Consider the following 18,477-nt stretch of genomic DNA (forward strand, 5'->3'; position numbering starts at 1 on the left):
ACGGAAACAAAATAGTGGTTTTAAGAGAACCAACATCCCCGGAAGATTCCGCGACAAAAAGGTATGTTGACGCGCTATTTACAACCGTCGGAACCATATTTGCTACTTGTTTAAAAAATACCGGCGACACAATGACAGGTGAACTCAATATGAACGGCGAAAAAAAAATAGTGGTTTTAGCGGATCCAACATCCGACGAAGATGCCGCGACGAAAACATATGTTGACGTTAACCACAGCGCCGTTGACTGTAAATTATCCACGTTGCGGGCCGAGCATGACGTTCACATAAACGCGTTTCCAAGACTTCGCAGAAACTTTCAAACAACTAATGAAACCGCAGAGGAATTCTTTGGTACTCCGCACACCGTTGACATAAAACTTGCTGATATCAAAACTAACATCGACACGATCAAACAAACACAGCAGGATATCGTAAGTGGGATTCCTGATATCGTTAACAAAACCAGTTTCATTAAAATCCCCACTGGAGTTACTCCGGCCATATTACCAATATCATATACACGGTATCATCTGGATTCGCAACATGGTCTAAACAAAATAATACTATCAAATATACCGCAACAGTTACTGGAGTGTATAGACTGTCTGTGTTCAGTGCTGCAAAATTTGAGATATTTACAACGTATCCCTGGCGACATTCCACCGACAAGTTTTTCGGGGTTGTGACTATCATATTAAATAGCGGGACCGAAGAAACGTTTATACTGGAAGCAGCTGATAAGAAATTAACCGCAACATTTTACTGGTGGTGTTTGGAATTTGTAGCTGAAACACCTCAATTGGTTACTGCGTAAAATAATAATGGCGTTTACGAAGTCAACGACGAAGTCAATGACAGCATCAACAACAACATTAGATGCGCAGCAATATAGATACGATCAAGTACGCGAATGGCAATCAGAGTTAAAACCCCTCATCGACAAATACAACCTAAAAGTAAAAAAAAATACAAGAGGCGTGTAATCGTGTTGGATGCTATAGTATACTCAGTATCCGCGTTAGCTGCATCCACCGGAGTAGTATTATCAGCACTAACACCAGTAACAACTGCAATCGCAGTAACAATATGCGTTTCATCATCAGCGGCAATCGCAGGTGTTTCTAATATAATCGCAAAAAAAAATCTGCATGCACGAGCACAAAATTGCACGATTATGTCATGCAACTAAACACAGCAACAGCAGCATACTCAAAATTATCGTCGCTGATATCATCAAGCCTCAACGACGAAACAATAGATTCCGAATTCGTTCTAATGGTTAAGATAAAACAACAAAGATAAATAATGACGGAATTACTTCAACAGATAGCCGAAAATACAAGCCCGAAGAAAACTTCGATGATAACAGTAAGCTCGACTAAACCAGAATTTAGTATTAATTTTCCAAGTGCAATTTCCGTAAACGAGATCGCGCTAGCACAATTACGAGTATATCACAGTTGACCCAATGTCAGATCAAAATCATTTGAAAAATTGCCAGCAAATAATTCGTTTGTGTTTGCAAATAAAATAAGATGGCACTCCCGACTGGAACGTGATTGGGATACCAACCGGGTCTTATCAAATGGAAGAAATCAATGAGGAATTACAACGTCGAATGAAAAGAATCCAAGATAACAATAACTGCTCATGAACCAACCCTATATTCTGCAATTGAGATAAACTCTCCTGACTACACCGTGGATATATGTCAGAGTTCGATCAGAACAGTGCTAGGATGGTATGAAATACCACATGAAGCACCACCGATACCACCAGAACCTAAAAAGTCTGATTATGTCACTGATAAAAGATCATATCACGAAATTGAGCCATCATACAAACGACATTTACTTGATATAAAAGATGCAACGTTAAATACTGATTTTTACTTCGGTGATAAGGATTTTATTCGGTGGTTTTTTAATTATAGCCAATTTCTTGGAAGAGGATCTATTACTTTTGACCTATCTCAAATTATTGAATATTTTAAAATTATTAATCAAGAACATAAAACACAACTAGAGCGACTACGGCAGCGCTTTCAAGAACATCTTTTTGATATATCAAGCTCACGCGGTGAAATCATCAAACGCGTAGAAATATTAAATCAGCTTGTATCCGACATCGAATATATTAACAAGCGAGTAATTCAGGCAACAATTGATTACATTGACAACATAAATCGCTATAAACAACGTTTCTTAAATGAATATAAAATAACAGAAACTGAATTGCCAAATTATAAATTTCCCAGGTATAACACAGCCGAGCTGAAAAATTCAGTCAATAACCTCATTGATGAGCTCTTCGATGATATACTCGCACAGTACAGAAAAATGCTACTGGAGGCAACTATTCTCCGGCACAACAATAGCCTACAAGGAGGAGGCCGACATGTATCCCCGGAAATCGTAAATATAACCCGTGTGGTCGCTGTCAATCTTGTGTGTGATGTCATTGACGGCAGCTATAGGACAGAGACGGCAGTATCAAATTAAGCCCAGCAAGGATTTGTTCTTTATTCATTCACCCCTAAAGAACCACCTGGATATCTGATTGTGCAAGAGCCGATCAATCCGGTTTATCTGCGGTGTCATAATCCGCTGTTATCAAGAATAAATTTCAAACTAACAGACCAGTCAGGTCACTTGCTGGATTTGAGCGGTGAAACACTGAGTATAAATCTGTTAGTGAAATCCTAGGATTTCTCAATTCGGAAAGGTAATTAACAAGTCAAAATCATGCGAAAGTAAAAAGCAAAAAATCTGCAAGAAATTTATTTTTTACTGACAGACCCTGATTTCTAATTAATGAAGCGAGTAATTATATCATGTACCAGCAGGTGAAGGTTTTCATACACGACAAGCAAGTACTTGAAAACTACATCAAAAAAATATTTACACAGTTTATAGTCGGCCCAGTTGATCTGGTTATTGATGTGTACGGTAACGAGGATTTTTTATTGACACAATCGCAGCTGGATATACTACAACAAGAACATATTTCTATGGTCATGTGTGATAAAGACCAGATTCTAAATTACGCGCACTCTTGCATTAAATCTGATCGGCTTAAGGAAATATTATCTGTATCAGATTGATGCAGGTAAAAAATAATTTGTTTTTATACTTCGATTTCATTTCCCAATCACCTAACTTTCGATCGTTTCACAATCTGACATAATTTTTCTCAATTGTCTTACACGAGTATTAATTATTCTTTTTGATTCGTATTCTTGAGACAATGATCTAATTTTTTCAATTGCACGAGACAACGAAACAAATTCATTTATTTGTGCTTCTTCCACTGCGGCTAGTGATTTATATAACACCGTCTGGATTTTCTTTATAAATCTGTACTGAGCAGGCAAAATATACCGCCCTTCGCATTTAGCCTCATGTAGTGTTTCAAAATCAGTAATAATTTTTTTCAGGATTTAATTCATCAGATATATTAATTCCGTTTTCTTCTAATTTTTTTAATAGCAACAATTAAATCATTGATATTTTCGTAATTCATTATATGATAATTATATATTTAAAAGAAAAATATTTATTCATAATTGACTTTTACACAATCGCTGTGGAGTTATCTCCGTTATCTGTATCTAATACCAATGGAATATAAGAGAACGAAATCCAGGCATTATGCGAGTATGAAAAAGCCGATTTAGTTATATTTTCTGCAACATATCGTACCGCAGCGGTGTTAATACCGAAATGTTTGCTTGCCGCGCCCATTGACTGAATAACTATCTCTTCGCCGGTCTCTCTATTGAAAGATTTAACTACCCTAGACTCTCTCTTCCCCCCAGCATTCCCACGTGCAACATTTCGGCGTTGTGTGATAGCTTGCAGGTTAGATACATTATTATTAAGTTTCTCTCCGTCAATATGATCGATCACAAGACCGTCTTTGATCTTCCCAAAGAAACACTCGTACACGAAACGATGACAGAGATAACTTTTCTTGCCCCAACAGTAAATATTAGATAACCAGCATTATTAACAACACCAACTGGTTTTTTCAGCCTACAATGTCTAACCACTCCATTACGATTCGCTTCGTAATTCTTGATGATGGGGTGTGAGATAAAATCCTGGTTCATTTTATATAATAATGTATATGTCTAGTTTATAATTTGTCTAGTTTATAATTTGTCTGAGAACTTAGTTATATAATCGCGCTCACACTTCAGCGCATCATTATTTTTTTTATCATAATATCGCTTGAGTTCACGATATCCTTTTTCGCCGCAACTTGCACATAACTGTGTTTTACCCCTCCAATACCACATCGCAGACACGGTATTGGTCCTAAACTCCCGCTTCGAATGCTTTGTAAATGTTCCCCGCAGAATTCTTTTCTGCAGGATTTGTTACAAGGAGTTACAGATCCCACTTTAAACCACATGCTCTGATTGGTTTGAGACATTATATATATATATATATATATATATATATATATATATATATATATATATATATATATATAATATTTCTTATTTAAATGTTTGTCTTGAATATAATATAGAGGAATTTGAAAGATTATCTGCAATCAAGCCCTGGAAAGTTTCTAGATTCGATCGTGACAGACTAACCCCTGACTCGCGGAGGCGAGCCCTGACTGATCTGATTGATATTTATCAGAGATGCCCTAAAAGAATTTCGTAATGATGGAGCATCTCACGTGTGGTCTACATTCAAAATTGTACGCGTTGACAGAGTGATCGACAAAGTCATCGAGAAAGTCAAGGACGATGTCAACGTCGACGAAGTTATTGATGCCACAATGAGCGATGCACGAGCGAAAACGATCATCGATTATCTTGATAATCAGAAATATCATTTCAAAATAAAGTTTATTGTGCAAGCAGATTCCGATACGTGGATTATCCGTGACGTGACCCTGTCCTTGCTAATGGAAAAACCGCTCTGTTAAGTAAAGATTCTAAACCAGGAATGTTGACTGGGATTGACAGACCATATTACGCTCGATCGTATCCTGTGACCGCGGTTATTTATGGAATTTATCAGCTAAATGATAGACCCAACATTAATGATCTTGCCCCGATGAGATTTTGAGCCTTGACAAAGTCAAGGATGAATTGTGTAGCCGAGCGAGTAATGGAACATTTTAAAAATGCGAAGCCTGGAAACGGTTTAACTGATTTGCGACGTGAAAAAAATAAACAAATGGGATGAATCGATTAAGGATACAGGAGCGTCAATAAACGATGTCGCTGAGTTATCAAGTAAATTAAAATTTTCAGTGATAGTAAAAACATTGACGGGGGAGGTCTTATATGAATCAGCCAGTAAATCAAAGGGAACACCAATTTAAATTATTGACCATAACGCTCGCGCTTGGACTAAGGCAGTAACAATATTTCCACGAAATCGTGTTGTGAAATATTACTCGTCAGAGTTCTCTGGGGGTGGAATGTTCGATGCTATCAGCCGGATAAGCAAAAACGACTCTGTGTCAGTGTGGTTGTTTAAAAGTTGCGAATATGGCGAGTATGATCAATTTGTAAGACCTAACGGCGAATTATATCGCAAAGAATCTCTCCACGAAGAAATGAGAAAACTTGCACAGAGATATTCAGAAAACACTGAGCAGTTATTAACTAATTGTTTTACAGTTCCGTCAGTTGCTGCCCACGGTGCTCGAGAAAGAAATTCATGGAGACCAACACGCGCTGAGTTCCTCGAAGATGTTCAGCTAAGTTGTATCGAGTACGGACATGGCGGTTTGTGGAATACCGAATATGACCACAAGGATGTCATTTCTGTGGACATGGTTGCATGTTATCCGGGAAGTTTTCTCAGGATGGGCGAGTGTGCTGGATATTTTTAAAGGTTTGGTCATCCTTGTCATGAGATGGTAATAGTATCAGTTAATGGTCCGTTACCCGATTTCGATCTGATAGGATTTGCTCGTGTAACGTCGTTTGCATTCGCTGAAAATCTTCATGCTATTTTTTATGTTTGGTTTGGCAGACACTTCTCGGAGAAACGTTGGGCGCCAATAGTGTTATTACGATATATGCTTGACAGTAAAATATTTATATCGTTGGTTGTCAGTGAAGCAATTATATCATATCGGCCGCAGGCTTCGGGTTGGTTACCAACACCGGAGCGTATCAGTGTAAATGAGGTCATTGAGGAATATGCGCGAGAATGTCCAAATACTCCTGTTGATGTCATTGTTAATGATGCTCCTAATATTCTTAAGATTAAACTCAGCAGCGGTGAAAAAAACAGCAAAAGATCTTGGTAGAAAAGTAATCGGTAAATTTACTCAAGGTGGCGCATATGATCATAAACGGCATCACTCACGATTGATTTTGGATGATGTTGAATTAGATTTTATAATTGCTGATGCCGCTGCGAGAAATATATTTTGTAATCGGGAAGACGCTTACTTGTCTGACGGAACACGGTTGGGCACAATTGTTAGTTACATTAATGGAGAATCACCTCAGTACACACATCTAAGATCTTCGATGCTGGCTTATATTTCTATAAATTTGCTATCGATGATAAATAGATTTCCTGACACTGCAGTTAGAGTTGCAACGGATTCATTTTATATCGATAAAAGATATTCAGAGTTACTGGCTCGTTTCACAAGCAATGGTGAATCATGGAGTTCGTGGAGAATAAAAAAGGAAATGTTACATTGTTATTGTGAATCCGCTGATGTTGTGGTTAAAGATAGTTCTTGCAAATTAGAATTATCAGAATTGTCGTTGGAGCCGTCTGTGTATGATCCAGTGTCCAGACACAAAACCGTTTATTAGAACGGGCCGGGATGTTCTGGTAAGACAACTCGAGTGATCGAATTATTTCGACAGAATTTAGATATGATTGTGCTAACACCTACACAAAGACTCGCCAGGGAGATGAAACAACGAGGAGTTAATTCTTGTACTTATCACAGCTTTTACAAATACAGCGGTGGTGTGTGGACTCCTGACCGAATGGGAGAGAAATATATTCCAAAGATCATCATTTGGGATGAAGTGTGCACAGTGCCGTTAGAAACATTAAAAACATTTCTCGATTGGCTATTAACAAAAAATGCTGCAGTAGTTATGTGCGGAGATCACGGTCAGGCACCTCCGTTTGTTGGACCATCTCCACACGATTGCTTGAAGAATTTTGTTGATTATTACGAAGTAGTGACTGATGATCACAGATCTCTTGACGCAACGTTGAAGGAATTTAAAACATTAATCAGACTACAACTGAATAAAATTCAATGTGAAATTATGCGTAAAATAATTTCAGAAACTTCAATGAGCGACTTTTGGAAAACGTGGAGACCAAACGATTTGATAGTGGCAAGTACAAAGATAGTCAGAGACACACCCCAACAGCAGTTATTTCAATTACACAAGAAAAAATTTCCAACACTGCCAGTGCCATTGTATTATAGACCAGCTGATTCGCGGTTACAGAATATTGACGCTGATATACCAGGACAGTCAGGGAGGAAGCAGAATCTCGTATTAAATGATGTTGTTGTAGTTGATGTCAATGTTGTTGAAGATGCACTGCGCGCCGATAAATCCCCGTGGACGCTAGGATACGCAATGACGATTCATTCATCTCAAGGACTGACTATCTCTGATACAGTTGTTTGGATCGTTGATGATCGAATCGAGTGGTCAAACTTAGTTTACGTGGCTGTGTCCAGAGTCAGAAGAATATCAGAAGAATATCTCAACTGCGGAGAACTGTCTTGGACGAGTCAATGGCTGATGACAACGATAAATGTCAAGTCGATATAATAAGAAAAAAATTAACTGGTTACAAACACAGTGACAAAAAATAATCGAGAATTTGACCTTGATGTTGAATTTATCATGACACTGAAGGAACAGCAGAATAATCACTGTGCGAGCTGTAATTGTATAATGTTGTGGCAGTATTTGAGTAATAATCCAAGGTAATTCACCGTAGATAGAAAAGATAACAGTCGTGGTCATACACGAGAAAATGTGATGCTGACCTGTCTTGAGTGTAATCGACGTCCGGGTGCTTGTTAAGTGATCTGGGCGGTAATTGTGTGTCCTCGAGAATTACTTGTAGTTGTTCACGTGTGAATTCACGTTGAGGAGCAGTTGAATCCAGTCTGTAGATTGCTGGCCTACCAGTAGATCTAGTTATACCAGATTTCTTGTGTGTCGTGATGCTCCAGATAGGATCAGTCGCTCTTTTTTTACCACCTTCAGGTTCACCTGGTTCATATAAACATCTCACAGTGACATTGCCCAGTATTGGTTGTGTCGAAAAATCACGTCGCTGTACGGGTATATTTTTTTTTGGCAATTGCGTTAATAGGTTTCATGTTGGTTGTTCGAGTTATTTCACTATTTAATGCAGCTATCACACCTGGTAATCTTGCAACCCATTCGCGTGATCTCTTGTCCTGAATGAATTTCTTCGCGTATTGATATCCAAATTACCGCTCAGCAAGTGTTCGATTAAATCGCTCAACAATTGCCTGATCACGATGAATTGCAGTATGTCCTCGTCTGATGGTGACGTTATGTTGCTTCATCAACGATGATACCGCACCCTGAAATTCTTTGCCAGGATCAACTTGTAACAACTGTGGCCATTGTAGAGGTCCTCGTTGATAAATTCGTTCAAAAGTAGAAGCAACCTCAGATGCTGTTTTAGTCGTTAACGGTTCTGCATCTTTGTATCTACTTGCAACATCAACTACAATTAGCGCGTATTTGTATGTAATTTGACGTCTTCGGATTTTAACAGTATCATGTGGCAGAAATAATATATCAGCCTGATGAACTTCATTAGGAACACTAACATCAAAATGTGCAAAGTGAGTTTGTTTAGGCGGTGGTTGGTAAATTTGCCATATTGCTTGTTTGGATAACCACTTGTTAGCAGTAACGCGCGTAACTTTTGCTGCTTCAGCGAGTTTACTAATTGCTGCGCTACCCCTCCAGTATCCTCTTGGGGAATAATAAATCGACTCCATCATAATTAATTACCAGAACCTAGCGCTAATTTACCTTTCATCGCGGATTTTATTAACCAACTAGCTAACCTCTCCTTGAAAGATTTGTCAGTGATGGAATTTAGCGCATGAATTGATTTCACATCCGCGAGATGCCTATCTTGTAGATTTTTACTTTTATAAGCTACATCATGAGCATGACACGCTTTATCAATAGCGTTTATCGGATACTCACCTGGTTTTGGTTGATCTTGGTCATCAAGTCTGATATCAAGTCTTGTTCCAGGACCGCAGTAACTATATCCTGGAAGATGTTTTTCTCCTGGATATTTAGCCCACGGAGCTCCAGGTAATTTTCCTAATTTTGCTGCAATATCACCTCCTCGTTTCTTTCTTTTACTTGGCGCTATCTTTGGCTTTGGTTTATCACCTGATTTGGGAATAAATTTAAATTTCTTTGTACCGCATCGCTCACACTTGCCTGTAAGTGCTCATCTGTTATTTTTTGTTGCAATAGTTGTTAGATCACCTGTTGAGGTATGCGCCCTGCATTTCACACAATATAGATCCATATTATTTTTATATTACTTTAATGGAAATCAATGACTTTTCTGCTACAAAACGACGAGAACCAGTTAAGCATCACGCAGCGCTACCAAATTCAGTTCGTATGATTATAATTGGACCATCTGGGAGTGGTAAAACACAATTACTGTTGAATTTAATAATGAAGTGGATGAAGTGGGACAAGTTGTATTTGGTAGCACCTTCAGTTGATGATCAACGATGCTACGAAGTGTTAAAATATTTTAATGAAAGTGCAAAATCATTAAATGAGAGCGGAGATGATGTTGTTGAATTTATCACTGACATTGATGAAGCACCAAGTATTGATGATATTGATGGATTTATTAACAATTTAGTTGTTTACGATGATGTGATGTTGGATAAACAATCAAATCCAGCTAGGGTATTTTCCAGAGGTAGACACAAAAACACTGACGTGATTTATGTAACCCAAAGATACACCCAAATTCCTAAAGTGATCAGAGATAATTGTAATATCCTTGCCGTGTTCAACGGAGTTGATACACACACACACACACACTAAGAAATATTCACCAAACTTGGTGTAGCGGCGATATGGACATAATTAAATTAAAAAATTTACTTAGTCGTGCTCAATCAACTCACACGGATTTATAACAATAAATTTACACGATCCTAGAACACGGTATTGAATCGGGTTAAATAAAATTTTTGTATAATAGCAGCAGGGAGGGCGCGCCTCCAAATTGTCACCGATACCATCGCGTATTTCCTTCGGGGTATCGCAAAGAAAAAAAACATATCGACGATAACAAGTAAGCCAATTTGTCATCGACGGAGTTGTCTTATGCTGGGTATCGCATTTTTTTTAACGATTTTTGTGATCTCGTAGGAAGGCGTAATTTGACGAAATACAGGTGATCCAATTAGAAGCTGTTCGCCCTCTCTGCTGCTAATGTTAATCAAACTTGCGGGGGCAAAGGAAAAGATATGCAAAGAATATTTTAAACATAAAAACAATTAATGACTATATAAACAAAACTGGAACGAAAGGTGCCATGGTACTTTTCGAACAGGAGAAAGCTTTTGATCGATTAGAACACAATTATATTAAAAAAGTACTAGAGTAATTTGGTTTCGGAATAAACATCCGAAAATGGACCGAAATCCTGTACACTGGAATCTTTTCTTGTGTACAGGTGAACGGAAAATGCACGAAAAAATTCGATATACAACGATCAGTGAGGCAAGGCGGCCCACTGTCAATGCTTTTATACGTAATAGCTTTTGAAACACTAAGTCACAAGATCAGGAACAACCCACAAATACAAGGTATTCAAATTCCAAATCTCAGAGAGGAATCCAAAATGCTCCAACATGCCGATGACTGCACAAACTTCATAAGAGATGTTAAATCTTACCAATATCTACAGGAAGAATGTGAAAATTTCGGCAAAGCATCAGGATCTAAAATAAACCATGATAAAACCGAAATATTAAGAATAGGAAACTGGAAATCACCCTGGTTACCCTTCGCAATTCCTAAGAGATAAAGTGAAAGCTTTAGAAATTGTCTTTGGTAAAAATAGCGATTTAGAAAACTATAAGCATCTAATTATTAAATTCAGAGAAAATGCAAAAATCTGGGCGCTAACGCCACTCTGCATAATATAGCGGGCCCAAGTGGCCAAAACATACATTTATTCAAATATCAACTATACAATTAGATCCATAGATATGGAAAATAAATTCCTAAGTAAACTTGATAAAGAAACAATAGATTAAATATGGAACTAAAATACATATTATATAGTAAAAGAAACTATATACAGAGCCAATAGTAGAGATGGGCTGGGAATAGCCCCTTACTGCTAAAATTATAATATATTATTAACAGATTTAAAAAGTACATTTTGAACCTAAAACAGCATGGGAAGCGTTATATATTTATTGGTTCGGCTTCAGTATGAGGAATAGACCAGAAATTTATAGAAAGAATAACTTGATGAAAAAATTAGAAGTCCCAAGACGTTTTAGATTTATTAAAGAAATTCTATTAAAATACAGAGATAAATCTCGAATTTGGCAAATAGAAACTAAAAACACTTATGATTGGATTAGAGAGGACGCAACTAAAAAAAAAGATGTAGAGTAGAGAAAGATAACGGGGGTGGGGGGTGGGGGTGGGGAAGTTAGAGCCTTAAAAATACAATGTCTGATCTTTAAATATGTACACAACGCCTGGCTTACAGGCGAAGAAGCTGTAAGACGTCGCATGATCAGAATAATTCCTAAATGACCTTTATGTAAGGCAGCGAACTTTACAAAACTACATGCGATGACCCAGTGTGATAAAACTAAGAACAATAGATTAATCTTAATTATGGAAATCTGCAAAAAATATAAGTACCATAGAAACAATATTTTATTTCTATACGTAAACAAAGAAAATAAAGTAGTTTTAAAATTAATTGATTATATAAGGTACACAATGTTTTCATGTGGTCAGGTAATAAAAATAATAAGATAACCTCAAAATATAATTAGATAAAATGGGAAGAGGGATGGGGGGACTTTGGTTTACCACCCCTTCTGGGTGCGCCACCGCCAAGCACGGGCTGGAGCCATCACCTCATCCCTCGACTAAAAAATGAAAATTTGTAATATTTTCCTCAAAGACAAATAAAAACGTTTTCACTCTGGCTCCTTAAAAAAGGAAATATAATATCCTTAACACTGTCCGGACTGATCACGACAATTCGGGTCTTGAGACGTTTCTACTTTAAACCTTTGAACTTTTATAAAATAAAAATGTAAAAATTTTAATTATTTTTTGTTGTTGATTTTTTTTTAACCAACACATGTACAATCAAAAAGGGCAACTATTTAGTTAGGTAAACAAACACAGTAATTTCAAATGTTCCTCAGTTTAATGGAAAGAAAACAGAAAATTTTCTTTAAAGTAGGAGGAATACAGGGGACCTTCATGTGGATGAACTATGATACAAAGACGTCGTGGGGTTATGTCACAAGGCACTACGCGAAGTGAACAGGCTTGGAAAGGGCGTCAGAAAAAGCCACATGAAGCAAATGGACCCGCAAACACAAACAGGGGGACTAATATAAGGTTACCCTAATAACGTAGGGACTAACCAATTTTGAACCCTTTCGGACCTTTATTGGTAATTAAGATAGTAATAAAAAAAGAATGCCAAACCAGGGTCAGGAGAAACATAACAAAATAAAGGAAATGTTGACCCTCAATCGGATACAGCCCGTCTCATTTAAGATAAAACTAGCTCAATGCGAGGAACGACACAATATGACCACCCAAATAAAACACTAGGTTTTCTTTCAAATAACGGCTTAGTACACCGTTCACTCGCCAAAATTCTAAATTGATAATAAAATTATAAATAATATCAAATCTCTGAAATAAGGAGGAATAATTAGGCAAATCAAAGGGAAATTAATATTTGATAAAGAGGCTGTCCTTTCACATTTATCTATAGCGTACACACAATATAGAAAAATACACATAGCAAACACAGGACATAGTGGACCTCTAGCAGAGGTGACTACAAACTTAGGGGAGGGATTTCGAACTAGGTGAATGAAACCTGACTCGGATGAACAACCCTAGAGAAAACACTAACAATAAGAAATACCCCATCAAAAATTTAACTTAAATAAATTTTCGATCAAAATTCTTTTTATAGCAAAAAAAAAAAAAAAAAAAAAAAACAACAAAAAAAAACAAACAACACACCTATGGGGGAAACAATCACACATAAAACACCATTTTCTCGGCAAGTGTGTGGAGTGTGGCGGCATATGTCTGGTGCCCCCTCCCCCGCAAAATAAAAATAATAATTACCGCTGAGAATTTTGTAATCGGTTCATTCATTGTTCATTGTTCAACAATTTACTGAAATATTAGCCATTAGCTAGGTCATACCTCTACCCATAAGCCATTTCATATGGCCATGTGACCAGAATGATTCTTGCATAAAATTAGCGCTTGTGTGAGTTCAGTTATTAATCATTTTGTTGCAAGATTGAGAGGACATCTGAACGAAAAGCACCTGAACGGATGTTTTTGGAGACAGAAATAGGTACGTTACCTAATTTTAATGTCTTTGATACTTACTTGGATTGTACAACCAAAAAACTCGGATATGAAACAGGTTTTGAACTTGTATTGAGAATTATATTACATGGCATTAAATTAAACGGTTACATTTTGAAAAGGAAGATAATAAAAACGTCATCTGGTATCTATTTTCAATATAGTGATATTAAAATGAGTCAACTCACTCAAAAATATCTGCAATCATTTATTTTTCTTTTATTTAAGTTACGAGACTTTGATGAATTTTCATGAAAGAAATTTTGCTAGACCCTGACTATAATATATGGTAATTAATTCAAGGCGTTTATTCATCTGATGCTAATGGTTACGTTATTTGGCATCCTTTAGCTAAGCGGTTCTTAGCACTATACTACGCTGGTATTTTTTCTTCCTCATTACATTGCAGAATAGCCGTGTATACCATCAAATGAATACCACTACAGGCTCGAGATTATACCTACTTGGTTCAATTTTTCTGTCTGCACACGTCGTTAATCATTGTCAATTTGGAGATGCTGGATTTATCAACAAGGTCATCGTGTCATCCACCGAAAACTATGGTTCAACCCAAATCTCAAATTCTACGAAAAGTGATTTTGACATGACATCCCTTTCTAAACATAATGTGACCGTAGCAACTCATGTCAGTTGTTGTTGTAGTTGTTGTAGGGTTTAACGCCATTTTTCAGCACAAGATAGGCTATACATGGCGGCCAGTATAATTGGTGGAGGAAGAACCCTGGAATACCCCGGGAAGAACCACCGACCCACGAGAAGCTACTGGCAGGCTTTCTCACGTACCCACGTTAGCCGAGCCTGAGACTCGAACTCACGCAGACAGAGGTGAGATGGCAGTGATCCGTAACGGTGAGCGCTTTAGACCACTCGGCCACTCGGGGCCCCACTCATGTCAGAGCCACAGACATATTCAATCAAAATACTCGCGAAAGAAATACTGTGGATTACCTTAGAACAAGAGAAGCAAGCGAATTGTTCACCACTAGTCACGCTAGCATTATTACTTCACCAACAGAAAGTGATTCAACAAAAATATCTGATTTGACCACATACGGCAGTAAGAGAACACCTGGATATGAAGTTACTGGTCAACAAGAACACACGGCGAAAACAGCGTATATTCGACAAAACAGCGTTGATCTCAACAGAAACGTTGGTAATATCTACAGTTTGGGTTTAACGACGATCATAACCCCCACAATCACGAATGAATCCAATTTAATGGAAGCCGAAACGATTTCCATAGCAACTGTCTCAGAAAATATGATCACTACGCTGACAGTACAGACAAATGTTCCAATTTAATATTCCACGTGGCAAAGGATAAGTAGAATTTGTCTAACTACGTGAATCCTGGGGTTAACGGTATCGGTATTCTCTGCAATGTTGTCAACCTGATTGTATTGGTTAATACCGAGATGTCTGAGTCACCGTACAGCTATCTAACAGCATTATCTATTTCCGAGATGGGCGTCTTAATCGTGGGATTTATATTCAACATGTTCACAAAACAGAGCACGGACTATGCAAGCGTTGCATTTGGGACGTATGTATTTTATCCACTAGTGAACATATTCATCTTCGTAAGCGTCTGGGTCACTTGCGCTTTAACACTGGAACGCATTGTATATATCAAAAGACCGCTTCTTGCAAGATCATTTTGCACGAGAAAAAGGGCAAAACGTTTTATTTCCTGCATCATTATATTTGACATTATTTTCAACATTCCACGTTTCTTTATTTACCGTCCATTATGCAAAAATGTAGAATGTTCTTTCGTTGTTATGGAGTTTATCCAGTTCGAAGGCCTGACTTACATTTCCTGGACCTACATTGCTATAGCAAACATTTTGCCATTAATAATATCCATTATTTCAAACCTCTATATGACAAGACTGGTTCACGTGTCCTCGCGCAAACGACAGGGAATGCAGCCTCACCTATCGAGCCAAGATGGAGTTAATCAAAACAGGAGGGATCACACGAATAAACTAACTTTGACGTTGATAAGCACAGTGTTTGCGTTTATCATCTGCAAACTTCCATCAGCTTTCTCGGAGCTTGAAGTGTCCTATGCACTTTTTGGAGGAAATATGACTGTTTTAGAATATCATGGAACCGATTTCTACATTATTTTAAACGAGGTGTCCAACTCCCTTGCACTTCTAAATAACTTGTCGAATTTCTTTTTGTACTGCGTTTTCAGTGACAAGTTCAGAAATGTTCTTCTGAGTAAGATAATGTCTTTATTGTGCAAGAAATAAGAACAATTGCAATTTCTGTTGTACATGGAAAGTCAAACATTTAGAATGTCACATAGTCTGACTCTACCCTCTCCATGAACACTAAAATGATATATTTGTTGTAATGGCCTGTAGTCTACTATATTCTGCATATATTGTTATAATTGATGTTTTGTTGTCTTCAAATTTCATTATAGTTTAAATTTCTCTACTTAACACGACTCTTTGTTATACAGTTCAAGTCAACGTATAATTGCGACGAGTTTTCCCAAAGGAATTTGTATACCGTATAATTATATATTAAATAAACTATGAAGTGGTCGTCACCAAATAAGTCTCAGGAAAACATATCTGAATGCATACATTGTATAATAACATTTTCATAAATCACGTGATCTTTTACATATCTCCAACGTTAAGTATGTATACATTACGCCATGTTATTACAAAAACATGTAGTGTCCAGTCGCTATAGCAAAGTAGTGGTTTGAATAGAATGAATATCTAGAAATAAAATTAGACTATATCTTATACACGTATACTGCACTGTATTGTTCCTATCAATAATTAACTTCCAGTTAAATTGTCGTCTCTAAAAATAAATACGTACAATATAAAAATGTGAAAGGCAAAGCAAAGTGATTCTATTACGATATGATATCACAAAGGGAATCCAAATGCCATGGGCGTTATCAGATTAAACGGTCATGACCTCACTGGGTGCAACAGATCGATATCAAGTTGATTAGATTATAGGTTATGTTTGTATATGCTAGGTGACTAAATGGATCTTGTGTCAATTATCAGCAAAAGAAATGCTTTTCTTAAGTTTACTTGTAAAGGAAACAAAATCAACAACAAAACGTCCAAGCGAAAACAAAAAGGACAGGCTTAAAAATAAAGTCCGAGAACACAATATATCAGTAAGGAGGGCAAACAGCTGAATACATTGATTTGAACATCAGATCCAAAAAAATCTCTCCACATAAATATGAACCATGCAAACCATATTAACGACTAATATGTACGGTGACTCACATAAGACACGTATGTATGTATGTATGTATGTATGTTCATTCGTACGTACGTACGCATGCATGTATGTATGTATATGCAAAAAATAATATGAACCAATCACACCAATATAACCACTAACTTGACCTACAACACACACACACACACACACACACACACACACACATACACACAGAGCAGATTATCGTTTCTACACTTTTCTGTCTAGAGTAATTATGAATTTACAGTCATTAGTAAATAATGAAGTACAAAATGTATCAATTAAAACTCATATTCATATTTTATAACTGAATAAAACGTTTTACAATACATCAGACAGTTTTTCATTATAGGATTGTATGTGTTTTGGCTACAATTTACTTATGAATAATTAATTCGAACTTGTGGATTTAAATATTCTCCATTTGCTGAATTCATATTATACCGGATACGTTATTTACTGAATCCATATTATACTGGATACGTCATTTGCTGAATTCATATTATAACGGACACGCAATTTGCTGAATCCATATTATACCGGATACGTTATTTACTGAATCCATAATATACCGGAAACGTCATTTACTGAATCCATATTATAACGGATACGTCATTTATGAATCCATATTATACCGGATACGTCACTTACTGAATCATATTATACCGGATTTATAGGTTACTACATTTGTATGGGAAAATATGAACGAGTTTTGGGATGGAATACTGCACGACCTGTAAACGGCTTGACTACCTGTCAAGGACCTATCACAGAATCAGCATCATCGTCGGACAAGATAGGGTTTTGGCTTAAAAATGCCACTTATGTTACTGCGGTTTTTAGTTGAAATCGCTAGCGATTTATATTTATAGTTCACACAAAATTGAACTGCTAGCAGTTTGTGCCTTATGCTCTACTATACCTAACATTCACATAACATTTACATGAATCCCAGGAGATTTATTGTAATAACCAATCTAAAAAATACACCTTACTAAAATCAATACATTCGGACGTTTTATATCCTAACGCAAATGTATTGTTCAAACCAGAGCAGTTTCTTTGAATATCAAAATTACAAAGACCAGATTTTATAACAAATTCAGCCTCAATTTTATGGTTTATTGATCGTATTGCCATCGCCTCTACATAACTAGAAAACCCGTCTAGCGCAGCTTTATAATTATCGAATCCTATCATCTTACCTACCACATTTGTTTTTAATCCCTTAGCTTGTTTCTTAACTTTATTATCAGCTAATATTTTACTACGCAATCCGATGAACTCTACGATAGGAAACAAAATTGTCTCATCCTAAGTTTTCCTAATACTTTTCATGACAATGAAATCTGCTGTATTTTGATAATCGTATAGGTCAAACTTTTCTCGTTTATCGTAAAAGTCTTGATAAATATCATCAGATTCCATGTTGTCATTAGCGAGTTAGTATCTGTAGAAAACATCAGGCCACTCAAACGTAACAAAATCTCAATGAAATTGGGGGTATTATAAATTTTCAT

General features: G+C 36.8%; 1 protein-coding gene across 1 annotated transcript; it reads left to right on the forward strand.

Moving 5' to 3' along the window:
* The first annotated feature begins 12,040 nt into the window (after window positions 1–12,040).
* Window positions 12,041–16,352, forward strand: LOC149783259 (FMRFamide receptor-like). Its single transcript, XM_089933358.1, has 2 exons — window positions 12,041–12,058; window positions 15,031–16,352. Exons 1-2 carry the CDS (start codon window positions 12,041–12,043, stop codon window positions 15,961–15,963), a joined length of 951 nt encoding a protein of 316 aa, XP_089789484.1. The 3' UTR covers window positions 15,964–16,352.
* Window positions 16,353–18,477: the final 2,125 nt, after the last annotated feature.

The sequence above is a fragment of the Sinohyriopsis cumingii genome, chromosome 14, assembly GCF_028554795.1.
Source record: "Sinohyriopsis cumingii isolate HCF-2022 chromosome 14, ASM2855479v2, whole genome shotgun sequence".
Classification (NCBI taxonomy): domain Eukaryota; kingdom Metazoa; phylum Mollusca; class Bivalvia; order Unionida; family Unionidae; genus Sinohyriopsis; species Sinohyriopsis cumingii.